This window comes from Chelonia mydas, chromosome 7 (genome assembly GCF_015237465.2).
Source record: "Chelonia mydas isolate rCheMyd1 chromosome 7, rCheMyd1.pri.v2, whole genome shotgun sequence".
NCBI lineage: Eukaryota > Metazoa > Chordata > Testudines > Cheloniidae > Chelonia > Chelonia mydas.
The window spans coordinates 5294034-5321246 of NC_057853.1; the positions used below are offsets into that span (position 1 = coordinate 5294034).

The following is a 27213-nucleotide window of genomic DNA, read 5'->3' on the forward strand; positions in this document are numbered from 1 at the left end:
AAGGCCAGAAGTAACTGCAAATGGAAAAATCTTGCTACTTGGGGGCTGCACTGACCCCCAACCCACCCAAAATGGCCACATTGCAGCAGGTTTGGTGGGATAGAAGGTGCAATATTTCAGACTTAGCCCTAACACAGACTCTAGCAATGTACATTAATTTTTTTCTTTTGGGTCACTGGTCTGGCACTAGTGCTTGGAAAAGTTTTCAGCTTCCAGAATAATTTCATTGCTCCACCGAAGCGTTCCTGTTCCTGGTGTGCATCGAGACCTCAGGTATTCAGCAGCTAACTGTGCAAATCTACAGTGTTTAACCCTTGCTTTCATCTTTTTAAAAGAGCAGTACACAAGGAGGTGCTTGTCATGATTGCATGGGAAGAGCTGTAACTTCTACCGTGCTTCATGTCTTGAAAAACAATGAACTTCATTCTTTGAACACTTCAATTCCAACACATTGTGGAATACCCCAGCATAGTTACCAATGGAATCACTGTATATGGTAAAAAGAAAAGGAGGACTTGTGGCACCTTAGAGACTAACCAATTTATTTGAGCATAAGCTTTTCATGAGCTACAGCTCACTTTATTGGATGCAAAATGTATCCGATGAAGTGAGCTGTAGCTCACGAAAGCTTATGCTCAAATAAATTGGTTAGTCTCTAAGGTGCCACAAGTACTCCTCCTTTTCTTTTTGCGTTTACAGACTAACCCGGCTGCTACTCTAAAACCTGTATATATGGTAGTTATCTCCTGTACTCCTAAATGTATCTACAATGTGTGTCAATAGATCTGGGGTTTTTGGAAGACTGTGTGTTGGTGTCTGGGTAGAAAACCACTAGTGCAGGAAAGGGAAGAAAATGGAGCACGAGCTTGTACAAGTCTTCGGGTAATGTGAGCGTTTTATATATGTTAGGGAAAGGACTGAAACAGCTTATTGTTTTATACATATTGTGTAATTTAACTAGGTTTGTTTTATGTTTGTTTAATTTCCGTAAGACTAAGATGTTCTTAGGATATGTTCTAAGTATGCCTTTATTGTCTGCATATTAACTCTTCTGTGTATACTGCCACCTTAGCATTAACATTCAATTTTATGGCTGGTCCATCAAATACAGAATGATGAAATGTATCTCATTAGCTTACATTACATTTTGAACTTAATAGGAAAAGCGGTACAGAGAGTTCTGTCTGGCCGTCTGAAGGAACAATATTCTTTACCTCAAAGACTGCATATCTAATCTTCTAGTGTACAGCTGGGTTTTATTCTATTAAAGTATAATGAGATAGGACTAGTATATCATTCTGTGGGGGAGGTAAATGGGTTTTTTAGAATAATCAATGAAAGATGATTAGGAAAGATGATTTTCTTCAAAGGAAAAGAGAAAATTCTCTTCTTGGGATTAAAGTATAGTAATGCTAAATTATTGTAACATCTTTCCTCACTTAGACCATCCCCAACTTCAGTCCCATCATCCTTCCATTAAGAACCAAATTAAATATTTTTTCATTTTAAAATTTACAGCACTGAAGGCTGGAGTAAGGAGTAGCACGTAGTTAGCTCAGAGACAGTATTGTGGTTCCCTGCACTGGGGGTGCGTTAAGATCACAAAATGGTCCCTCGCCTCAATGGGGATGTAATCTGCACCCGTCCTAATACATCTGTGCTGACTTAGTAGTGCTGGCCTGTGTGTTGAGGGAAGGAGGAAGGGGTTAAGGCTTTACTATGTGGGAGAGAGAGAAATCGCCCTGCAGAAATTATGCTGTCCCCTACACTGCCACCTGCAATACAGGTAACCTGCATGGATGAATAAGTGGGCACTTTTCTCCCCTCTCTGGGCATGAAACGTGAGTCACTGTTTTGACGTAAGGGGCCTTTGACAATGACCATAGAATGATCAGCAGAGTTTGCAGCTGGCAAGTTCTCCCAGCTTTGTGGGGTACCTAGAAGGAAGGGCCTCTGCCCTGTTGAACAGCTCCACTGCCCCCTAGAGGTCATGGCTTCTATTCGCTAGGTCCCCCAGCTAGGGAGAGGACCAAGGACATGGGCTACATGTTCACTTGAAGCTAGGGTGTGAGTCCCAACCCATGTAGACATACTTGTTCTAGCTTGCTAAAAATAGTATAAGTACAGACAGCAATGAGCCGTGGCATGAGCTAGCCGAGTATGTAGTCATGGGGTCCAGGCAGGCTTCTACCTGCGATGGCTGGTCTTGGCAAGCTACTGCGGCTGCACTCCTCTATTTAGTGCACTAGTTCAGTGAGAACTAGTGCGGGTATGGCCATGCGAGCAGGGAATCCCACCCCTAGCTCCAAGGGTAGATGTAACCTAGTTAGTACAGCTCCAAGCTGTATTGTATTCAATAGGCTGGCAGGGTTTTGCTACCCTGCTCGGATCCTGGTTGCTCACAGAGCTGCTCCCTCACAGGTGGGGAACCTCAGTTGGGCCCCAGGCAGAGGGGGAAGAACGTGCAATGGAGTCAGCTCTTGGAGCACAAAAGGAGTTGAGTTGAGGAGATGTTCCACTAGAGTAGCACTCACACCAAGCTAACAGGTATAGAAGACAATCCAGCCCAGTATGGACCTGATGTGTAAGTTGCTGAGCATCTCCTTTGAGATTCCCATTGACCTGAGACTGGTATCTAACGGGAGCTGAGGACACTCAGCACTCAGGATCTGGCCCCATATCATTATCTGGGAATTATGTACTCGAGTCTCATTTTTGCTAAGGCCACTTTAACATGCCCTAGAAATATAGAGGGGCCTCAGCATGAGTGCAATGTAACTTGTTAGTGTGAGAATCAGAATCTGTTTAAATGTACCCTGTTGAAACATTACCTTGCTTATCTAACCCTGGGTTAGTGTGTGTAGTTACTGAGATTCCTGGGTCTACAGGAGAATGTTCTACTCTCTAGAAAGTGCTTCTGTTCTAAAGCATTTGCCCAAAATTATCGGAAAATGACTGATTTCTGGTGCCTCCATTTCTGGATGCTTGAGTTTTTTCAGAGGTTGGGTGTCTCACTTTTGGGAAGTCTTGGCCTTTTACTTTAAATGTAACCTAACATATGTTCTAGAGTGGCTTACTATAGTTGTTTTAATGCAGTTCATGCAATAGAATGATCATAGAAATATAAGAATTGCCAGATGTGATCAGCTAATGGGACAATCTAGTCCGGTATCCTCTCTCTAACAATGGGCAGCACCAGCATTTTCAGAGGAGTGTCCTCGAAACTCTGAAATTGATCATTATGAAATAAAACAATTGTTTTAGATTTATGAAGCCCCTGATATTGCAAATTCCCATTAATGAGAGGTACTCAGACCAATGCTTTCACCAAAACAATTTTTGTCCATAATGTTGCTGTTTGTTTAAAGATGGGATGCTAAATCCAGGCATTTAGTCGACGGTTCCTGTAACTCTTAATTTTTATCCTAGTGGGAAATAATCTCAGCAATCTATGTGGATAACAGTGGGAGGAAGATAATTCTTACCAATCATCCCTCTCCCAGCACTGTACAAATGTGATCATGTTAGCTAGCTCTAATTTATCAACCAGTCAAGCTTATATAATTAGGAATCCCAAAGTCAATAATCTGATCATCTGCCCTGCTTGTGGGATAAGTGATTCCAGGAAGTGCACATCTCAGATTGGCATGGGAAAAGTGCCAGCGTTTAAAAAAGGAACAGGCAGAGATTTAGATCAGAAGGCACTCTTTAATCTTTCATCAGTGACGTTTTGGGATGTTTAAATGTTTCACCATATATTTGTGGCGTGCTTTTGAATCTTCCCATTACTATCTTCAGTTGAATTGTCTTTATATTTACTTTAAACAAATCCTAACTTAATCAAGATACACTGTGAGTTATACTGTGTCCTCTGAAAGCCACACGGTAGAGCTAAGTGTTTCCAATGCACAAAGGGAAACTTTTTGAGCGATATACTCTTCTGACTTATTCTCATGTAGCCCTATTGGAAGGTGTTAGGCAGTACAAAATTTGCCAAACATTTTGTAATCTCTTTATTATAGAGAACTGGGAAAAGGGAATATTTGTTTGATCATCATGCCAGAAAGTGTGTTTGTTGTAAAACACTTTAAATAGATAAAAATCGTTAATGAAAAGGTGCAAATATTTAATATGTTGCTATTAAAAATGGTCATGGCCCCTTTTGCTTTCCAGTTTTAAGGGAAAGGGAGTCATCTGGTGGAAGGGGTTTCATTCAATTTTAGCTCCTTTAGCACAAAGTGCAAGTTTTAAAGGCCAGTCTTGTAATGGTGAAAGTGGTGCCAAAGCTGCACCAGTGTGATCAGAGTGTGTGTGCGCGGGGGCGAGGGAAGCAGCTCTTGATGGTTCTCATGACTGTTATTGCATTGCTTGTAATCTCTGGTTTTCATTTAATTTCAAACACTGAAGAAGTAAGTACCTGTTGGCATAGCTTGGTGTGGACCTCATCCAGTTCAGATGAGGGTTCTCAGACAGCGGTCCATGAACCCCTGATGTTAGCAGAGCTCCTCAGAGTAGGAATCCACAGCCTGAGAGGCAAGTTATGATCAACTGAACAGTTGGGAAAGAAAGGTGGCCTAGGAACATGCTGTCTAATGAAGAAGGCACTGAATGAAGATGCCAGGGAGCCATTCCTCTAGTCTAGATGAAGCTGAACAACTTTAAGGTCAAATATGAGAGTTTTCCCTTTTCTGGGATAGCAGGAAGACAAGATTAGCAGATAAAGCTGGAACCTTACCTTTCCAGTTGGGAGGATTTGGGTGTATACAGAGACCTGCTTTCCTTTTCACATTTCATGTGGGTAGGGCTCCATCACTAGATGTTGCACCTCACAGAACTGATAAGACCAGTCAAAGTTAGAGCTATCACACCGACTCTTGCATAAAAGAAACCTATGTGTGCAAAAAGCCAGTGGTTTATATAAATGTTTCATCAATTTTTAAATGGCAGTTAGCTTCATAATAGGATGTTTTAGTTGCCACGTGCTCTACATAAGCCTTTTAACTTGAGAAACATCAGAAATTTTTACATCTTCTAATCGTTTGATTGAAAAAAAGCTCTCATAATTCAGCAGACCTTGAAGACTTTTTTTTGGAAAGAGGATAATATATCCCCCCACCCCTCTTTTTTTAAACATGGGATGGCAGGATGACTGAAGGTTGGGTGTTGGGGAGGGGGACAAGTGATAGGAAAATGCTAACTTTCTTACATACTGGTAGGACTTCAGACCTACATTTTCAATATCTGCCCTCTCTTGCTGTGAATCAAATATTTCAAATTCTGAACTTTCAGAACGTTTAACTGATTGATGACTACAAATGTTTGTGTCCCCACATCAGACTGATCACCACCTGGTGTCTGTTATTGCACTGGCAAGTAATATTTCTGAGTATTATGTAAATCTGAGTGCAGTGGATTGCAGGAGCAAAATGAGAGGCTGGATTGTCCTCCTGTTGAAGATATGGTCTGATCTCAGAATAGAAGAAAATTCTAAGTGCTTCCAATTGATCCAAGTAAATCAGCTATTGAACCCTGGCATCTCCTATGCTTGGCCTAATATGACTGTGAGAAGTCAATGGTCTGTTGTGTGGCTTTTCCCCCACAGCAATTAGTAACAAATGGATCTTTAAAAGATGGAGTAAAATGAGTGCTGGAAGTGTATTGTGCATTACAGACTATTCAGTAGGCACCACATAATTATTCGTTTTACATAGTGTTATAACACTTTCCAGGGATAACATACGATAGTCACTACCTGGAGATTTTTACAGTGGAGTTTACACAGGTGAAGGCCTCAGATTGTGGAAGGAGTGGGGGGGGGGGTGACAAAACAAAGAGAAGGGGAGACTCATAGAACATGTTCTAAGCACCACCTCGCTGAGCATCCGAGATGTGCTGCCTTTTGAAAGAGGCAAGAAGCATGGTCTTGTGGTTAAGAACTGGGATTCAGCAGCTCCAGTTTCAGTCGTAGTTCTGCCACAGACTTCCTGCATGACCTTGGGCAAATCACTTAATCTTTCTGTGCCTCGGTTCTCCATCTGTGAAATGGGAATGAAAATCCTTCCTTTCTCCCCCCCATCTATTTAGAGTGTAAGTGTTTTAGGGCAGGGACTCTCTTTCACTGTGTGTATGTGCAGTGCCTTGCACAGTAAGGCCCTGATCTCATTTAGGGTTCATGAATGCGACTGTAATACAAATAATTTCCCCTTGGAATAAGTGGGCTAGTGGTGCGTGGCATGGCATATTATACTCTCAGACACTGAGAAGTGTGAGAAATACCACCCATGTAGGCCATGCTCTCTGTGGCATGCAATAACCGAGTTTCCTGAGGGCTTTAGTCTAATTCAGGTTGCTGAGCTTGGTGCATGGGTGCTGGGTGGTGTTTGGTGGCCTGTGAGATAGTGGAGGTCAAACTTGGTGATCTGGTGGCCCCTTTGGGCCTTAAACTCTAGGACACACTCTATGTACACAGTCTCCCATTCAGTCAACGGTGCTCTGGCCTCCTCCACAGCAGTGACAGCATGGCTGAACGAGGCCAGGCTCCCTCTCAGTCTGATGCTCAGGCCCTCTCAAGGGCAGCTGTTGCTCGCTTGTGCTGTCCCGAGAAGGGAACATTTTTGACGCAGGGCAGCTGTTCACCTGACTCCTCCTGCTGCTTATGGCTTCTTCAGCCACAGGGAGCTATGAAGTGAGCTGTAGCTCACGAAAGCTTATGCTCAAATAAATAGGTTAGTCTCTAAGGTGCCACAAGTACTCCTTTTCTTTTTGACATAAGAGAGTGTGACTCTCCGTAGTATGGCTAATCAGGAAACGTACGTCAATGACCTCCCCACTTGTGTGGCCACAGGCCGGGTCCTGTGTGGTGCAGCTTTGTAGCTGCTCCTTCACACGTAGCAACTGGGGAGGCGGTGGAGAGCTGCCAGAAATCAGTGGAGCCTCATCTCTCCCGTGCATCAGCCGCTAGGCTGAGTGGGCACAAACTGAGCAGTAAGCCACCCCCTTTGTACTTCATGATTGCATGGTGTGTGACCCTCTGAGTCATTATTCCTCCTGGAGCAGTGCTGCTTCCCCATCGCTTCTTGCTCAAGGCTGAGCCTAAGGACACAGTCTAGTCCATAGTTGCTCATTGCAACTATGTGGTCGGAAGAAGATGTATTTAATTTCAAGAGGAAATATGACATGCATGCATAGAACAGATGGGAATATTGGTACGTGTGGATTTATGGGTAGGAAGTAAATAGGAGCATAACGAAACATGACTTTTGCCAATAAACTTTTCTATGTCAGAGGGGCCAGGTTCAATAAAATTATTTTCCAGATGGCGTTTTTATTGAATCTGGTCCATTAAGTTCCCATTGCTGGGTTTACAGCTGCAATTTACACAAATCTACCTATAATAAAAGTACAGTATGCTTGCAAAATTTCAGCACAGGCAAAACCTGATGGGTAAATCTTGGTTTAATACATTATATACTCAGCTGACAGCAGAAAGCAGTGAAAGCAAAAAGGGACAAAGAAGCGTTTGAACAAAAAGAAAACAATGCTTACAAGTTTGTCATGAAACCCAGGGGGAAATATCCATTGTTGACAGCCTCTGTTCTTCCCGTCTGCCATGTGACATGTAGAGCGTCTCCCAAAAGGTGCTGTTTGTATATTTCCTGCTGCTGCCGCCAGACCAGCTGTGCTTTTGTTAGCTTCTATGAGTTCAAGGTGTTAGCTATAGACGACCCCCGCACATCAAGAGACAAAGCAATAGGAAGTGTCAGGGCAAGTCCCAGCTTTTGCTGAGCCTTCTGTAAAGTCAGACATGCAGAGCCCTATTCAGCCGTCTTTTCACCTGTGGCCGGGAGCCCATGTCCATATCCTCCCCCAGGCTTCTGAGCAAGCCCAGAAGGCTGCTGGATGTGACAGGCAGGCATGGGAACTAGCCTGCAGCGTTCTTAGGCTTGGACCATGGATGGATAAGGAATTTAAAGAGGCTGCACAAATTCAGGGGTAGCCTACACAAACTCTGCCACTGAAGAGAAGGCATCAAAACAGGAGAGGAGAGGAGACAGCGTAGAGGAAAAGGAAGGTTACTGCTCCCTCCTGAGTAGTAATAACTGTGGTTGTGGGTGGCAAATTCTTTATGAAGAGATTTATAGTTTCATAGATCCCAAGGCCAGAAAGAACCAGGATGTGACCATCTAGTCTGACCTCCTGTAGAACACAAGCCACAGAACTTCCCCAAAATGATTCCTAGAGCAGATCTTTTAGAAAAACATCCAATCGTGATTTAAAAATGGTCAGTGATCTTGGTCATGGTTAATTACTCTCCCTCTTAAAAATGTACACCTTATTTCCAGTCTGAATATGTCTAGCTTGAACTTCCAGCCATTGGATTGTGTTAGACCTTTTGTCTGTTATACTGAAGAGCCCATTATTAAATATTTGCTCCCCCTGTAGATACTTATAGATTGTCCTCAAGTCACCCCTTGATTAAAAGAGGCTTCTTGAGTTTAAATGGCATAGATGTATACTATCTGATAAAGCTTTAGCAAAACAGATATACCTTCAATGTGTTCATTTCTTTGAACTCCGTGCCCCAAATACAGAGCAGCCCAGCTGCCAAGGAAATGGAGGAGATGCTACTGTGTATTCAGAGCAGGGCTATCTCTTCCTTCACTCCTTTAGCTCCCTCTTTATTTATTAGGGTCTATTAATCTTTGTGGCCCCCTGCATATCTGCAAAATAGTTGCATTTACAACTCCATTAATTAGGCCAGAAAGCTGCTCAGCTCTGGTATTTCCCGTTCTTCTTAAATGTATTGTTTTCTGACTTTGCCTTACAAATTAAAACAGAATGATTAATCCCAATTTCCATTGCTATTCTGTATGGAATTCAATTAGTTCCAAGTGCAGAATAACTCCTCTTTACAAAGGAAATGTTTGACCTCATTTACTATCAAGGCCTATTATTCGAGTTACGGTAGCAACATTTATAGTTTCGGGATAAATATTTAACAGGCTAATACACAGCAAATCTCAGCTTTTACCCACTTAGGTTTTTAGCCAACCTGACATTTAAAAAGTGATTGAATAAATGTTGTATTACGCCTTTCTATTACTGTTGTTCATTATTCAGAACACAGTGGCAGCTGGAGGCCTGTATCAGGGCTCCATTATACGAGGTGCTTTACAGGCCTTTAACAAAAAAGACTGTTCCTGCCCCAAAACATTTATAATAGTGCACCAGAGATCGGGTAAGAGAACTGCAGGAGGGGATGGCAAGGTAATGGTGGAATATGCTAATGTGGTACGGTAAACAGTAGTTGTTCATCACTAGCCTATCTGCGGTCAGATGGCAGGGTTCTGTGGGCATCATAGCAGAGATAAATTTCTAAAGACTCTGCCCAAAAGTAAGTGAATTAATAATATTGTTTCAGAATTATCTTCTTATCTACAGTACTTATATGGTCCCATTAGCTTAGTGTCTGAATGTCCCATAATCTTTTTAATGTATTTATCCTCACCGCAACCCTGTAAGGCAGGGAAATGCCATTATCCCCCTTTTACAGATGGGTGCTAAGACAGAGGAGCCAGAGGCCAGATTTTTAAATTCCGGTGCCTGAAGATGTAGGTAGATGTTTAGTGGGATTTTCAAAAGTGCCTAGGCACTTAACTCCCACTGATCTCAAGCTTTTTGAGTAGGGCCTGTCTGTCCTTTTCGTCTTGTACAGGCAGGGCCAAGGACACTGCTGGCATGTAACAAGTACTTAATAATGCTGTGGGGAAGCAGAAGAACAGTGTGTATGCTAGCATTGGGATACCTATGAGTGAGTGTTATGGGTTCCCCGCTGTGCCTTGTCCACAAAAAATAGGAGCCTGATACAGGCCCAGCTAGGGAACCCTGGCTCTTTAACTCAAGCTACAGCAGCGCATGGTTTTAGTTCTGGAGGCCCCTTGTTCGGTCCCTGTTGTGATGGCCAAGATGGTGGCTATCACACTGGCAGGAAGAGAATGTCGCAACCCCCTTCACTATTGGGACTCCATTTTAACAACGGTCATTGCAAATTTACTGGAATGCCACCTGCTATAGCTGGGGATTTTTGTGTTTTGATTTGGCTTTAAACTCTTTCTCTGGATTTTAATTATCATTGCCCCTTATAGATTTTTCCTTTCAGCTCCCACCCATCGCTGACTGAAATCCCACGAGGATTTAAGTAGAAGTGTGTTGTACAGACGCTGCCATGTGAGGAGTCATGCCTTATTTATTATTTCTATTGGGATAGCTCCTAAAGACTACAATCAGGGCTCCATTGTGCTGTGCAAATGAACAATACAAAGTCTCCGCCCCAGAGAGCTCTCACTTCAAGAGCAGTAAGCCTTCACACTAGTTTGTTGGGAGGCCAGACTCATTCTGCCGGGCCCAGGGCAAACTCATAACACTGGCCCCTATCCCACAGAGATAGAACATAAGAACGGCCAGGCTGGATCAGACCAGTGGTCCATCTAGCCCAGTATCCTGTCTTTGGACAGCAGCCAGTGCCAGGTGCCCCAGAGGGAATGACCAGATCAGGGCAATTATCGAGTGATCCCTCCCCTGTTGCCCATTCCCAGCTTCTGGCAGTCAGAGGCTAGGGACACCCAGAGCATAGAGTTGTGTCCCTGACCATCTTGGCTAATAGCCATTGATGGACCTGTCCTTGATGAAAACATACTCAGATTATATAAATAACATTGAATCAAACCAAATGGCCACAATTTGGCCTGGATTTTTTTTCTCATGGTGATGGGCTTGTGGCCCTCTGGCTAGCTGCCCCCTTTGGACTGGGCCCTGATAGTGTACCCATTCCTCCCCCGCTTCTACTTGGGGCCTGTGGCTAGACAGTCTTGTCCCTCTCCCTCCTGTAGGCCTGGTTCTACATGGGCTGGGCTGACTCCACGGATGCAGGGCCCACATGTCACACACATAACTTCAGGGGAACGTGAAGGGTCAGGTTCCTGTCAATCATTTGGAGGGACTGAAGTGACTGCGTCGTTCCTAACAGGGATCTCCAAAATGGAACTGGAATCTACCCCATCTTCATGGTGATGAGGGCGGGGAACGAGCAAAAGTTTGCAAGCCCTCTGCAGGCCCCTCCCCCAGCCACACCTAGGTGCCATTGCTCATTTTGTTTTTATTAGATTGGGGTCCCAGTGCCCACCCTCCTCTTTCCTCCCGCAGGAGTGACACAGCTGCCCTAGAATGGCGTAGCATGGCTTCAGGGGAGAAAAGAGAGGGGGAAGCAAGATCCATAGAGGGCTGCTGGGGGAATGGGTCAGGATTCCCATCTGCCATCCCACCCCTAAATTTCCTACAGTTGTGTTAGTCAGTCCATCTGTCCGTCCAGTGTAGGTCTGACACATCTGACTGCAAGGAGTTACCTTGCTCTTACTGCCACGTTGCAAAGACCTAGGATTGGGCCCTACATATCTTCCATGCCATTGAGCACAAAATATTACTTACGTGGGAAAAGGCCAGAATGTTCACCTGTCTAGCAGCCAGTCTCTCCATTTGTCACTGACCTCGTACTTCAGCTTTGTTCCTCTCCAATTACTGTTCCTCTTGTGTTGAGTGCTTCCTTCCCATACAATCTCAATTGCCTGTACAAACGCTGTGGCTTGGCTTTGTTTTGAGTCACCCCCAGCAAATCATCTTGTGCCAGCAAAAAGCTTTTTCCGTTCCAAATGCTCAGGAACGGTTATCTGGCAACAGGTGGCAAAAATATACAAGTATATTAAGGAAACCTGAAGACAGAGTAGGATAATTCAACTCCCAGTTTGGCTGTGATTATGCCATGAATTGGAGTGGTTGGTGGGGTGAAGGTATACAGCTGTTATTGATAGCACTTATTAGGGTCTTGTGCCTTGGATGGGGTTACAGTATGCTCTAGTTTTCTGTTTCCTGTCTCTCTGTCTTTAATGCAGCCGTCGTTCTTTCATTCTGCCTCAAATTTACTTTTCCTGTTGCTGCCCACATCTGTCTTTTCAGTGCTTCAGGACAGGCTCTGCTTTACGTGACATGTGTGTGCTATGCTTGTATTCCTCCTTCGTCACTGACCCATCGTTTATTTCATTGTTAATATGAACGTGACATAATCTAGGCAGCCAAATTCCACTCTCATTTACACTAGTGTAGATCTGGAGTAACTCCATTAAAATGAGTGGAATTACTCCAGATTTATACTGGTGTGAGTCAGAGCAAAATCTGGCTCAGAGTGTGATTTTTATTTATTTATTTATTTTTATAGAAGGGACAAAAATAGAATCAAGTGCCTGATCCATGTCCATGTCAAGTGGTGTTTTTGCAAAGCATCCTAAATGGACAATTGCAAAACCAATGCCAGCCTTGTCCTCCTAGATTTAAAACAGAGATGGAGCAAAAAAGAAAAACAATAGCACTGCCATCTCCGCCATACAAGTATGCATGCGTCTTTGGGAATTAAGATGAAATTGAACCTGGATTTGAACCACCTTACTTTTTGCCCAGGCCTCGTTGGACTGTTGAATTTATTCTGTAACTTGCTTTGCTTCCCTTTTACTTTAGTATTGATTTATTGCATCTGCTCATCTATCTAAGATTACAATAATGATTCCAAAAACTAATAAATCATGTTAGTCTTTTATTCAAAGTCATATGTAGCTTCATTAAAAACTAATGAAGGATAATGTGATAACATATTTTGCATGTTGTGTCAATATATCTACATGAACCATGTGTCTGTCTTTGTGTCACTCCTTCGAAATCCCTACACGGCTCCTTAGAACATTTTGCAGTGATTTTATTTATATTTAAAGTTTAAAATGGTCCATTGTACTTGGTCAATCTTCATTCTTTCTCCATATGTTCTTAGTCTAAACTAAGGTCTAAATTGCCTGGTTGTAATTTTTGGCACTGAGAGCAAGAGAAGCTTATAATTATGCCTCTTAATTATGGAATTCACTTCCTATTACTATTCAGAATAACCAGTCTGTTTGTATTAAAACCCAGATGTTCTTGACCACTCTGCCTTATTGATAATCTGAGGGAGTTTCTCGGGCAGCGACCTCTGACTCAGTCAAGAAAACCGCTGTATAGATACAGTTGTTCTTGTCACTGAAGTAAAATGAAAATGTCATTTGTTTTTTTACAGCTTTTTGCAATCTTTGCATTTGCAACATGCGGTGGTTATTCTGGAGGCCTGCGGCTCAGCGTGGACTGTGCAAACAAGTCAGAGAGCGACCTCAGCATTGACATAGCCTTTGCCTATCCTTTCAGGTAATCCATTTTGGTTCTTGACCGTTCATATTCAGGGATGCAGCTCACCTGGGGCCTGATCTGAATCCCACTGTCAACAGTGGGAAGACTCTCATTGATTACAGGCTTTGGATCAGGTACCTCTTTCAGAAAGTTTTGGACAATAAGGGTAGCATTTTCAGAAGCACTTAAGTGACATAGAAGCCTGTCCCATTTTAAAAAGCGACTTAAGAGCTTAAGACTCACTGAAAAATCAATGACAGGTTTCAGAGTAACAGCCGTGTTAGTCTGTATTCGTAAAAAGAAAAGGAGTACTTGTGGCACCTTAGAGACTAACCAGTTTATTTGAGCATGAGCTTTCGTGAGCTACAGCTCACTTCATCGGATGCATAGCATATCCTATGCATCCGATGAAGTGAGCTGTAGCTCACGAAAGCTCATGCTCAAATAAACTGGTTAGTCTCTAAGGTGCCACAAGTACTCCTTTTTTTTTTTTTTTTTTGAAAAATCAATGGGACTTAAGCTCCTAAGGGCCAGATTTTCAAAGGTATTTAGGTGCCTAAATGCAATTTTCAAAAGCACTTGAACAGGTTATTCTAATGGAAGTTAGGTGTTTGTGTACTTCTGAAAATCCCACTAGGCATCTATCTGCATCTTTCGGCATCTAAAATCTGGCTCTAAATCCCTTTTGAAAATGGGATTTAGGCTCCCTAATCACTTAGATACTTTTAAAAATCTTACCCTAAATATAAGAGGAAGAAGGTGGGTGAGATAATATTTTTATTGGACCAACTTGCATGGATGGAAGAGACAGAAACAAGCTTTTGAGCTACACTGAGCTGAAGAAGGGCTTTGTGTAGCTCGAAAGCTTGTCTCTGCCTTTGCCACCAACAGAAATTGGTCCAATAAAATATCTCACTCACCTTCTTTCTCTTATATCCTGGAACCAACATAGCTACAATAACACTGCAAACTCTAAACACAAGAAAGACAGAGTGGGGCAAAAAAAGTTTAAAATTGAAAAAATGCACATGCTGCTAAGGATTCTAATTCTGTACAACTTTGAGTGAACGTGACGCCCCCAACATCAATTTTAAAATATGACTGAGAGCCACTCTAGGAACCTGTACTGCATTTCTAGACAACTATACTCTTCAAGAAATCTTGAGATGACAAGAACAATGAAGAATGTGTAGCCCAGTCTCAAATTAAGTACACCATGACCTTATCGGAAATTGTTATATTGCTTCTAGAAATCACATGCTGTTTTGCTTAGGATTTCATTATGCATAGACCAGAAATAATGGGTTCACCTTTACAGCGCTAACTGAGATATAACGTCTTCCAAACTATGCACGCTGTTGGTGATTTCTTGAATTGCTGTTAATTTATGGTATATTTATATTACTCCAAAGAATCGTATTTCCTTTATACAAATGGGTTTTTTTCTTTTACTGCTCTGCACAGCCTTTAACATCTTTTTAGTATGCATGAGATGAGCTCTGAAAATTGAGTTATGTGAGTTTATAATGTGATTCGCTTTCAAATAGGTCATTTCACCAGCATTTATTATAGAAGTAACCGTAGTAAAGAGCTTTTAATTTAGATTATTATAAAACATTATTTTATTTTAAATGTTAACACTAAATGGTAATTAAGTATCGATTGGCACTATAAGTGGAATGTAGAGTATTGCTTTGGGAAGAAAACAACCAGGTATACTGTATTATTGTTCATTAGGAAATGGCAATTAATTTGCAAATAACTACTGAGTAATTGTACCTTTCTAACAAATATGAAGGACAACTTGTCAATAGGATGCCACTGTAGCAAGGAAATCTAACAGAATTACTTAAATTATAGGACTTACAAGTATGTAGTTCCACATCAGAAGGGAGGTGTCATTTATCGAAGGAGAATCTTAGGACAGATACTAAAGATACTCAAAGTGTTTTTGCAAACGAGACACTTGTGTGCAAAGATCAAGTATTTGCATACATAAATTAGGTACTCAGAAATATATGCACGCAGTCTCAGCTACTAACTTTGAAAATCTGTCCCTGTGCTTCCACTGGAAGTCAGTTATGTTTCACTTAACTAGTCCTTCCTATTATGCCTGTTATTCACAAGCGTTTCCTTTCTCCTTTCTCTTTAATGCTCATGTCAAGCGATGAGATAAAGTGCCTTTGTACAGGCTGTCAAGATGGCTAATGCAACTCTTGAAGCAACGGCAAGCGATCTGCTTCCTGAGCTCTCATTTATTTTCATGGCTCTTTCTTCCATTCTCTTGCAAACCTGATTTTGCAATTTGATCTACGCAGGCAGAATTCTGACCACTAACTTCTATGGGACTCAGTAGGCGTCCACCCACTCAGATCTTATTTCAGGATCCCTAACCTGCACCCCAAAGAAAGTGGGCTTTGTGCAAGCAGGGTGAATTTCCCACTGTTTGTTCCCTTGTGTGTCCATGACTGAATAAGTCTATATTCACTCAGCAGTTTTTATCAAGCTGCCTTCTGATTTCTGATCATTGGCCGACAACTGAAGGAGGTGTGGGTGAAAGTCAGAAATGAGAGAAGCCGCACAGATCCTGGCTGTGCTTATAACTGTCATGGCTGTCAACTGTAGCACTGGAACATTTGAATAAGGGAGAGCTGTCGTTTTAAAAATCTGCCTTGCAACTTAACTCGAAGCGATACAAGCATGCAGAGGGGTCAGCAGATCCTTTCCTTCCTATTGCAGGATTTTTCACTCTTCTTCTCGGAAGTTACAGCAACCAGGCCTAGGCTGTTGAGTTTTTAAGGGGTAAATGTGAACAGCTTTAAACAAACAAAAATTGAGACTCATTGCCCAAGAAAGGCAAGCAGGATCTGGCTTTGCGGGCGACTGCTGGCCAGCTTCTCATCAGAAAAGATGAGATTTCAAAGTAAGGAGCGTAACAAGTTTTGTAAACGTATTAAAGTGGTTTGAAGTTGATAAGAGGATAACATTTGCAAAAGTTCCCAAGTGATTTAGGGGCCTGTCTGATTTTCAGAAGTGATTTAGGCACTAAGGGTGCTGTGCTCAGCATGATAACACCTAGCTGATTTAGAAGCTGATTTAGAAGCCTAGGAGCACATAGGAGCCAAAATCCCATTGCCAGTTTATGGGATTTAGAATAAGTGCCTAAATCACTTTTGATAATGAATCTTTGTCTCCTAAATCAGCTGGTGTTGCAATATTTAGTGCAGCTAGGGCTAAATACCCTTAAAAATCTGCCTTTGGTGCCTAAATATGCAGATAGATGCCTAGTGGGATGTTCAAAACCACCTATGAGGTGCCTCACTACATCTTTAGTGGCCTTTTTAAAGTCTGGCCCTTAGGCCCTTTGGATGAGATTTTGGCTCTTAAGCCACTTAGATGCTTTTGAAAATTTTACCCAACATGCTCACACTAGAGCAGGTTCAGAAGATTTTCAGAGAAACAAAAGAGAGTTGGGTACCCAAATGCACTGGAAGTTGTGCATCCAACTCCCTTTTCTGCCTCTGAACCACTCCCCTCCAGTGAGTAGGAAGTTTAGGAATAAGTATGGAACCCAGGCAGAACTACTGCAAACCCAGGGCTTGTCGTCTGGGGATTAGCTCCAATCAGGTCTGACAATCCCCTTCTGATGGTTGGTCCCACCACGTTCCTCCTTGCTCTGCAGGACTTGTAGTGCATCCTCTTCATGACTCGTCCCTCTAGCCATGTCACTGTGTAGTCCTCCCGTTCCAGGGTTTCAAAGTCCTGCCGGCTCAGCTGTCCGCATGCCAATCCAGACAGTCTTCCACTCCTGTGCCACTTTCCCAGCAGCTGGTAGGGGAACCCAGGCCAACCCACTAATCTGGGTTCCAGCCCAGGGACCCGATGTCCAACAACTACAGTCTGCTTGCTCCCAGACCCTGTCACTATTTCCCTAGTCTCTTTCCTTCTCCCTTCTCTATCTTCTGTCCCCAGTTCACTGGCCAAACTCCTTCCTCCCATGGAGTAACTGAAGACTACTTCCCCTCTTTGACTCCTTGGCAGACTCTGTAGCTGTTTAGAGTCATGCAGTGAATTGGGGATCCTATCAACATGCAGATAGGAAGTTACTCTTTGATTTCTGTTCGCCATGTTACGTATTACAAAAAACGAATTTGTTGGAGTCTAATTTTCAAACCAGGAAATGAAATATAGAAACTACATTAACAGTGCATCTACTTCGCACCTGAATTACCCCCTGAGGTTCACATCTGTGCATTTCAAGAGATTTACAAACTCATTTCTGAAGAAGAATTTGCATACAATGCCATGCCACACAAGGTGCAATAGTACTGTATAGTTATAACTAGCACTAGGTAAACTTCAGTACAGATTCTTATCGTTTTGACATCCCTAGCAGGACCTCCTCCCTGGTATTTACAAACCACCTACTCAGAATTATTTCTGCTAGTCTAAGCAGCTGATTATCATTCTGGTTTTAATTTACCCAATTATCCTGGTGCCTGGAAGCACTATTTCTCTGCAGCTAAGAACCTGCCAAGGTTGCCATTTTTAATCCTGTTTTTACATTATTTTTTCAGATTCCAACTACATTTTGTAATGCATTTTGCTATTCATCAGTGTCACTTTGAAATCTGGGGTTTGAATAATAAGCCCTGATAGGCAGATATTTACTACTGGCGTTCATGGTTTTAGAGTGCATTTGATCAATGTACAGATGAAGCCCCTTCAAAGTTGCTACACCCATTGTCACCTACGTAACATATTTCTGAATTACTACCTTTGTGCTGAACACTGTTACTTCATAATTGTCCACATAACAAAATGTATTTAATGTGTTTTTTCTTGTAAGTGGCAAAGTCGCATTGAAATGATCAGGCTTTCTCAGCTGCTGATTTAATAAAACTTTTCTCATAGCAAAAATGCAATGCAATAATGTGTATTGTACTAAAATGGCATTAACTCAGCCAATCGGCGTACAGGGATGCTAGGGGTAAATAACCCACAACAGTATGATTATCTCTCACGTATGCAAATCCCAGCACTGTGGCTGATGGGGAACTGACCTGAATAACGACTGTGGTTATATCTCAATAAACATATAATATGCAAATCTCTGTGCTCTGGCTGGCTAAGGGTCATTAGCCAATCAGAGTGCAGAAATGTGCATAATAACTGCATAGCTGTTTCATGCAAAATGATTGGCTAGTGAACCAAAACGCCACATTCCTGTGTGCACAACAAATATGGCTGCCTCTCCTTCCTACCTCCCTGTTATGACACCCACCTCTGCTCCTCTCAGGAGCCCACCCTCACCCCATCTGCTGCTCTTCTGAGGAAGCTGCTGCTCCGTGGGCTAAGGCTTTTTTAATTTAAATCCTGTTATTCGGAAAAGCTCTCTCCAGCCCCCAGTATTAGCTGCACTGATAGAGGAAGAGTCTTTTACCCTTCCCTAGTCCGTGTTTAAAATAAAACTTTGAAATAGGAAAAAAAACCCACTGTTTATCAGAAGGCACAAAGGAGAAGCAGGAGAGGAGTATAATGTGTTATGTAATGAAACATATTGCAAATCATCCTTGTGAGTGCTCCTTCCTAAGAAGGAGGGAGGATACGTTTCAATATGATAATTTAAAGGTACTGCCTGTTAACTATTGAGTCAGATCCTGGACCTATAAACTCCTTCATTTTCAGCTATGGGATTGCAGTAGCCCAACCCTTGTAATCCAGGGACACCCTCGAGTTAAGTAGTGTACAGACATTTATTTCAGCACCTGCTAGTTGCACTATGGATTCGATCCTGCAAGGTTTTGAAAATATTGGCCCAGAAGAGCACATGCTTAAATTACAACACGAGTCGTCGTCTTCGCATATGCGCAACGTACCTCAGGTGGCACGGGATCAGGATTCACCACCGGATTTAGTCCGCTGATTGGATCATTCGCTTCCCTGGGCCAGGCCAGGCACTGACGGGGAGTGCGACGAGAACGCTGATCCACGTAGCCCCACTGAAGTCAAGGTTAAAGCTCAGCATGTGCATAAATGCTTGCAGGGTTGGGCCATACTTACTAGAGAGATGGAGATGTTGATTGTCACCCGGCTGTTGTGGAAGGCCCGGGACGCTGATGAAAGGGGAATGTGATGTTTTTTTTTCCATTACCATTTCTATGCATCACAGCAGTGAACAAAACAAGCATTAATGTTTGTCCTCATCAGGGCCGGCTTGAGGCACCAGCAAAGCAAGCAGGTACTTGGGGCGGCACATTTGCAGGGGCGGCATTCGGGCCACCTTTTTATTTATTTATTTATTTATTGGCTTGGGGGCTGGCCCTGTGGGCGCTTACCCAAGCAGATGCTGTCCCGGCCCCCAAACTGACGCCAACGGGCTGGGGTCAGGGGCAGCCAAAAATTTTTTTTGCTTGAGGCGGCAAAAAACGTAGAGCCGGCCCTGGTCCTCATGCTTTAATATCTTTTCAGTGAAATATTCAGTGCCTCTCCAAATAATCCTGTGTCAGTTTATGAAGTTAAAGAACAGAAAGCTCTGTCTGACTGGACTTTTTCATTCATTCTTTCTGAGTATCTCATTTGAATAAAAAATTCCTGGCTGAGCACCTTTTAAAGTTTGCTTGTTTGCTTGCTTAAAGTTAAAGCTTGTCGGCACATAACGGCTGGACTAGTATTTCTATTGAAATACGGAACCCAGGCCTGATTGCCAGATCAGAAGCCACAGATTATCATCAGGGAAACTGTGGCTAACCAATGCATTTTTAAACAATCTTCTTTTCAAAAAGCCTGTTTCTGTCCCAGAATGAACCATTTTATTTTTAGGTTTCTCTTCTTCCAAATCAAATCCCTTTTATAAAAGTTTTGTTGGCTTTTTTATTGATGCTTTTGAATTTGACAGATTGTTAGGGGATCATTTGTTCTGCTAATCTGTGGGCATCTAGAAGACCTGCATAAAGGTCTTGATGTATTTGACCGATTAAATTATTATTTTTAAAATTGAGAGCGGTCTCTCTTTGCAGAGAATTATTTCTGAGTGTCTGATCATGGCCATCGAGAGAATAGTTGCAGAAATGTCACTTCAGAAGCATGTTTGCAGTGTAGTTGTAGCTGTGTCAGTCCCAGGATCTGAGAGAAACAATGTGGGTGAGGTCATATCTTTTATTGGATCAACTTCTGCTGGTCTCTTTGAAGAGCTCTGTGGAGCTAGAAAGCTCGTCTCTCTCACCAATAGAAGCTGGTCCAATAAAAGATATTACCTCCCCCACCTTGTCTGTCTCAATTTAGAGCCATGACACATGAATGAAACAAGTGCAAAACCTTTATGCACAGACAGATCTGGGAGAACTGGTTTGCAGGGGGGTAACAGAGAATCCACTTTGATCTACACCGGCCATTCCACACTGGGGAATCCTAAGCTGACTGCATAAGGCAGTTTTGTGGCATTGCTGAAGCAGCAGAAAGGAACAGCCATAGCATGGGCCAGGACCTGGCCCATTGCCCAGTGAATAAATTAAAGCAGTGGAGGCAAGCGAGGGTGGAATCAGTGAAGATTTTGTAGTGTTTGAAGATGTTCCTCTTGCTGATAAGAAGCAGTTCTTCCTTTGAGGCATTTAGCTGAAGGTATCTGAGATGAAGCCAGAGGTTTGCTTGGCCAAGATGAGCAGTTTGGGTGAATGTGAACGGTTATTCAAGAGGTTAAAGTATATCCCGATGTACAGCCGAGCCTCCTCAACATTAAAGGGTAGTTAGGGCTGAGGGTAGAAATAAGATGACTCCGATGAAAAGGCTGAGGAAACCAAATGCTGCACCCGCCATGACTCCAAAGAGGGGAGTGGTTTGTCATGGTAACTGGAGCGGTGAGAAAGGGCTGTTTCTTCAACCACTTTGCTGAGCAGTGTAGATTTGGGAATTAGGGTTGGGGGAAGGGATGGATAGTGGCAGAGTGTAGAGAACGGGGCAGTATCAGAGAAAAGGAGCTGTTAGCCATAATGGTAATGTAATGGCTGGAGATGAGGGAGATGATGATTAATACATAGAGTTGGGTGAAAATTTTCGGCAAATAGTCAATTAATCATAAAACACATTTTGGGGGGCACACTGAAACTGTGTGTGAGTTTGGGCTGAATTTGGCAAATAATTTCAGCAGGAAAAAAGAATTTGGAAATGTCTAGAGATTTTGTTCTGGTATTTTGAAAACAAACTGTTGCAGCGTTTCACTTTGACATTTTTTTTTCAAAACAAAATGTTGTTTTTTTTTCATAAAATTCAATTATTTTCTCAGATCTATTAATAAGCAAAGAGGAAGTTGACTTTTTTAAGTGACTAAATTCTGCCAGCAAGAAGCATGCAGGATAATGGTGAAAGAAGAAGAGGGCTTAGGGAAATATTTCCCCCTACATCTCTATAAAATAGACCTTCCATTTATTAGTAAAATACTTTCATTGTATGACCCATATGGGAGTAGATTTAGCCACTGTACTGGGATTTAATAGAGCACATTTCTGTTAAGGGGATTTCCGCCTCTGCTTAAAAAATGTATTTTTCTGACTGTTGGCAAACTTAAAGGCTGCAGTAACTCTACCTCCTTTGGACATGATCAGCATTGCTTCTTGTATCATGGTGGTATCTCCTGCTGTGAGCAATGATATAAGCAGGTATCCTAGTGCGAGTGGTGTCAATTAGTAATAGTGAAAGACAGAACGTGTAAGTTACAGACCAGTAAGTGAATGTTAGGGAAGCCATGTCTAACTGGTGTAATTTACAGGATGAAGGCCCATAAGAGAGAGCTGTAGCAGCAGAAAAACTAGCCGTGTATGTTCAAATAGGCCACCCACTGCTTTGACTCACAATCTTCCTGCTTCCTTTGAGTTTCATTCTCATTTGCCTGGCACTTTGTGCAGTCATTATACCAAATCAGAACGGTGATTTACTCACTTTGCACAGGTTTAAGTGATTGTACAAGGCAGGGGAGAATCAGGCCTTTTGTGCTCAGGCCCTGTGTTTGAGGGATGGCAGAGGTAGGGGGCTGAGGGGACTTGCACTGGGATAGCAGTGCCAGTGTACGATGGGGCTTCCATTGGTGTGGCTTACCACAGTAGTTGACCGGTGCAATGGGTCTTCAGTAGGTGTTGTGTTACACCTGTGCAAATTGTCCTCGTCTAGACAAGCCTCAAGACAAATTCAGAACAGAAATAAGTTGCATTATTTTTAACAGGGAGGGTAATTAACCAGTAGAACAACTTACCAAAGGACGTGGTGGATTCTCTGTCATTTGCAGTCTTTAAATGAAGGTGGGATCTCTTTTTTTAAAAGATATGCTGTAGCACAAACACAAGTTATTGGGCTGGATGTAGGAACTTCACTGGATGAAGCGCTCTAGCCTGCACTATGCTGGAGGTCAGACTAGATCATAATGGTTCCTTCTAGCCTCTATCAATCTGTAAAAGTCTCCTTTAAACCTGCTTACCAAGGTGTGACCTCCTTACCTATCACCTCTGAACTATGCCCATTGACATGACAGAGTTAATATCCAATCCTTTAAGGCTTTGTGTTCAATAATAGATCAGTAAAGCTGGAGATCTTGAGCTCTATTGCATAATTATATACAGTTAGTATAGGCACTTAGGAATAGGTCACTGCTTTTATTATCTTCATCCACCATGCAGCTTCATATCCTGCTCTCAGCAATGCCTTTTATGCCTAATTTTGGCCCTCTGTAGATAGATAGATTTGCCTAACCAGGCCTTTTTTTTAATAGCTGTAGTACAAACTGGAAGTGAAGTGAATAAAGACCATAATGTGGCATCCCACTGTGCCAAGCTCAGGAGGAGAATTCTTCTGGGTTCATGCTGCTCTAATTGTGACATTTTAACAATTCCCTATTCGTTTTAATGTAGCCTAATAATACAAAGCCAACTTGAGTCTTCAGTATCTTGGTTTTCCCACAAGAAGACATAACTATTCGTTTATGCTTCTTTTCATTTAACTCTGAGTCACATACTTTGGTTATGTATGGTATTATTGGAAAGAGGGAAAGGTTTTATTTTTTTTAATAGGGCATTGAAAAGTACTGATGTGTTTTTCCATGTGTGGTTGCAGCCTTTAACAACAACCTGGTGGTCAGATTCGCAACTCGTGTAAGTCAACATAGCACTCTTGAAGTCAATGTCAACGTTCATCAACTTCAATGAGGCTACACGGATTTCCACCAGTTGAGAATCTGGCCCTTTGTTTTTGACTGTGATGATTTGTGGAATCTGTGTATGTACAATGTATAAATTCTGTTGGCTGTCCAATTGCTGTATCATTGAATGCCTCAATGTGTGCGGAAACCACCATTTGCTGTCAAGACTGTAGAGTGTGTCTCCCAGACCAGGAAAATTGGAGTGGCGTTAAAGCTTGATGGTGGAAGCTGCTCTGGAAAATTCGTGGCTGAAGCCCAGAGAAACCAGTCCAACCCAATTAGCTGGAAGGGGAAGGGGTTCAGAGCAGAGAGGCTCTGCAGGACTTGCAGACACAGGAAGCTTGGCCAGGAAGGAGGAAGAGAGGGCCGTACTGTCATAGCAGACGGGCTCTTTTGAACCGCAGGACCAGGTGCGGAGGGAGAAGACTGGCTGCCCAGGAGAGAGGGAGACTCCATGATTTGGAGGAGAAGCCATGCACAGGAGAGGGGATCCTGGACTTCTTGGGGACTCTAACTTCAACCCAAAGAACACTCCAGAGTGGTGAGGAAACTGAGGCAGGCAAATGCATATGGCTGGCTTATTGTTCGGTCTAGATCTGCATATATCTTGTGATGTGTCAAGTAGAGAGTGATTGGTTTTGGGGAAGCCTTACAAAGCCCATGTGTCTCTTTGCTTTCACTGTCAGGTTTCCCTGAAGAGGTCAGCCATAAACTCAGTGCAATGACAAGGTTGGAGCTCTGGGAAAGGGGATGTTTAAACTACTGGAGGCTGAGGAGTACTTGAACATCAGGGTAGTTTCAAGTTAAGCACATGCTTAAGAGCTAAGCATGTATGTGGAGTGCTTCGCTGAATTGGAGCCTTAGTAAAGGGCTGTCCATGCTTTACAGATCTCTAAGGCTCATCAGTAACTGTCTTGCTACTGAATTTGAAGAGCAGCCTCCCTATCCCAGTGAAGAGTATCACTTGATGTACATATGTAACACCGACAGACCCCGGTCGTCGGCAGGCAGGATCGAACCTGGGACCTCTGGAGCTTAATACATTAACCTCTACTTGTTAACTAAGGCTGTAAAGCAGATTCATTAATCTCTCTCTCCAAGTGGTCTGGGTGCCACTAGATTGGACAGAACACCACAGCCAGGATGTGTTTGGGTTACATACTTCCTCTAGCTGAGGAAGCATGTCCCAAGCTTCAGAGACTTCCCAGTTGAAATCCCGCATGAGCCCCCACTTGTAACACCAAGAGACCCGGTACGGCCCACCAGCCATATGGCTTTTAGCTCATGCAGTAGAGGCTCATGCACTAAGCTCCAGTGGTCCCAGGTTCGATCCTGCCCGTGGATGACCAGGGTCTGTTGGTGTTACACATACACGCTCAGGAGACTCCTTTAACACATAACTGACTCTGAAGTGAATGGGAAGGAGAGTGGTAGCAACATTCTACAGGTACTGTTTTGTGGCAAAGGAAGGAACATTTGGATTCTTAAATCAGCACTAAATTGTAGGCTCCTCTGTTGTACCCACAGCAATTGCATTTTTGATTAATTGGGACACTATTGTTCCACACTGGCTTCTTTCTCTTAATTGACATGGTATTTTATGCTTCTTTACGCTGTTTTGGGGCCAGAGGAGCCTTCACTAAGGCTTTACATATAGTTGATTCTTAAAGTGTAAGTAATCCTTGGATTTATTAATGTATTCAGCTCTTTCCCCATTTCCATTTTAATATATATTCATGCAGGGTCTCTGTGGCATTCTGCATATCGTGGGGTTTTATCTATGCCTGCCACACGGAATTTTTTTCTGAAAGCAAGACTTTTTTTCAAAGTTACTTCTCTTGCAGATTTTTTTACACTTTGTAATACTACTCTTTTCTAGAATATTTTTGAACATTTCAAGCCCTGACTTCAATGCCAGAACATAGGCAGCCAATGCAGAAAACATTCCTGCCTCCTTTACTTTGGTTGGGATTTGACTGAATTCCCATGGAGATTATGTAGAGTCAATGTAGTGAGTAATTGAACAAATTCTCCCCCTTTCCCATCTTCCTTCAAAGTATGTGTTCACAGTGCTTCTCTAGAATACCGATTCCAAATCTAGAAGAGTCTATGGACCCATTTGGAAAGCTTTCACAAGATTTTTTTGGTCTGTTCTGCTGTTACCCATGGCTCAGGCTTGAACTTATTTGCCTATGGTTTAGTGAAATATATCAATATTTCTATCACAGTTAACAGATTACTGGGAGTGTATGTATGATCTTTGCTAATATGGCCACATTCTTTTATGAAATCTAGTACTGCTCCTGGATTCCTAGGTAATTGTTGTGGCATTTCAGGCCAGACCCTTAAAGGTATTTAAGTCTCTAACTCCCTTTGGTGTAATAGGTGCTAAGTGCCTAAATACCTTTGAGGATCTGAGCCTTGATGCCTTCTTCCAGCAGTGCTTGAGTTCAACTATTCTGACTGCAATTTATCCATGTGCTACCTGTAGACAAAACAAAAGACCAAAAAATTCCTGTCTTTGGCATCGACAGTGTCCTATGCTCACCCTGCTCATCTCTTCCCTAAGAAGAAATATGAAAGTTTGCTGGGAACAAAATTAACTTTTATTGGGATTCTTGTAAACTTGTGCAGGGGTCTAAAACTAATTGTTACAAGTTCTCAGGAACTTACGTTGTTTTTTTTAATTGCATTTAAAATACAACGTTTCAGGATAGACCGTTGCTGTGTTTTAATTAATCTCAAGCTCATCTGAGCTCCTCTTGGTGCTAAGATTTCTGTTTTCTAAACCTAGGCCCAATTCCAAGTGAACTCCTCCGTTTTCCCATAGGTTCTGGCAAAGGATTTTGAGTGGAAACATGGTTCTGGCTGAGCACCAGGAAAACCACAGTGGTTAGGGCTGAGTTTCACTTCAACGGGGTTTTGTTTGGTTTTCTTTTTTTGGCTCATTCAAATCTGAATCATAAGGTGAGACTCAGGTGGTGCAAAGCTTTGTGAGTGAAAGCAGCGGTGCTCAAAGTGTTGGCTGGACTTGCTGCAAACTTGAAGTGTGATTTATTGTACAAGATGTTGACCACCCCCTCCCCCCGAAAAAACAGAATGTTTGACTCAACTGCTTTTCTGATGACTTCCTTTGTATATTCATCATTCTCTGCAGTGTCCTTTTCAAAGCCTGGTCATTTATTTTCCCTACAACTGTAGCATTTGCTGTTTGGCAAAGGTTTTTTGATTGGTTGGTTGGTTTTGGTGGTACTGGACCTCTGATTATTTCTTAGTTGGAACCAACTTCACCTGTCAGGACAGAGGAGGAAAACTGGTCTTGTGCTAAATCGCGGGACTGGGATTTGGGAGACCTGAGTTAAACTCCTGGCTCTGCTACAGTCTTCCTGTGTCACCTCAGAAGTCACTTAGGCCCAGATTTTTAGAAGTATTTAGGTGTTGCTACACCCAGCACTGCAACAACTAACAGATTTAGAAACCTCAATCTCCTTTTCAAAAGGGTCTTAGGCACTTCGGTACCTAATCCCATCATCCATCAATGGGATTTTGGGTCCTAAGTGCCTAAATCCCTTTTGAAAAGGAGATTGAGGCATTTAAATCATATAAGCATTGTAATGCTGAGCTCAGCAATGCCTAAATATGTTTAAAAATTTGGGCCGTAGAGTCTCTGTGCCAAAGTTCCCCATTTGTAAAAGAAACTACCTCACAGGGGTATTTATAGGATAAATTCATTAACGTGTGTGAGGCACTCAGAGATGACCTGTAAGGTGAAA

At 42.6% G+C, this 27213-nt stretch overlaps 1 protein-coding gene across 3 annotated transcripts in view; it reads left to right on the forward strand.

The window, feature by feature from the left end:
* The window catches only part of SYNPR (synaptoporin), a 175261-nt gene that overhangs the window by 111670 nt on the left and 36378 nt on the right, over positions 1 to 27213 (forward strand). For all 3 annotated transcript variants that reach the window (XM_037905526.2, XM_043551779.1, XM_037905527.2), the window contains one exon: positions 13151 to 13275. In XM_037905526.2, coding sequence (XP_037761454.1) covers positions 13151 to 13275 — 125 coding nt within the window. The remainder of the gene's footprint in view (positions 1 to 13150; positions 13276 to 27213) is intronic.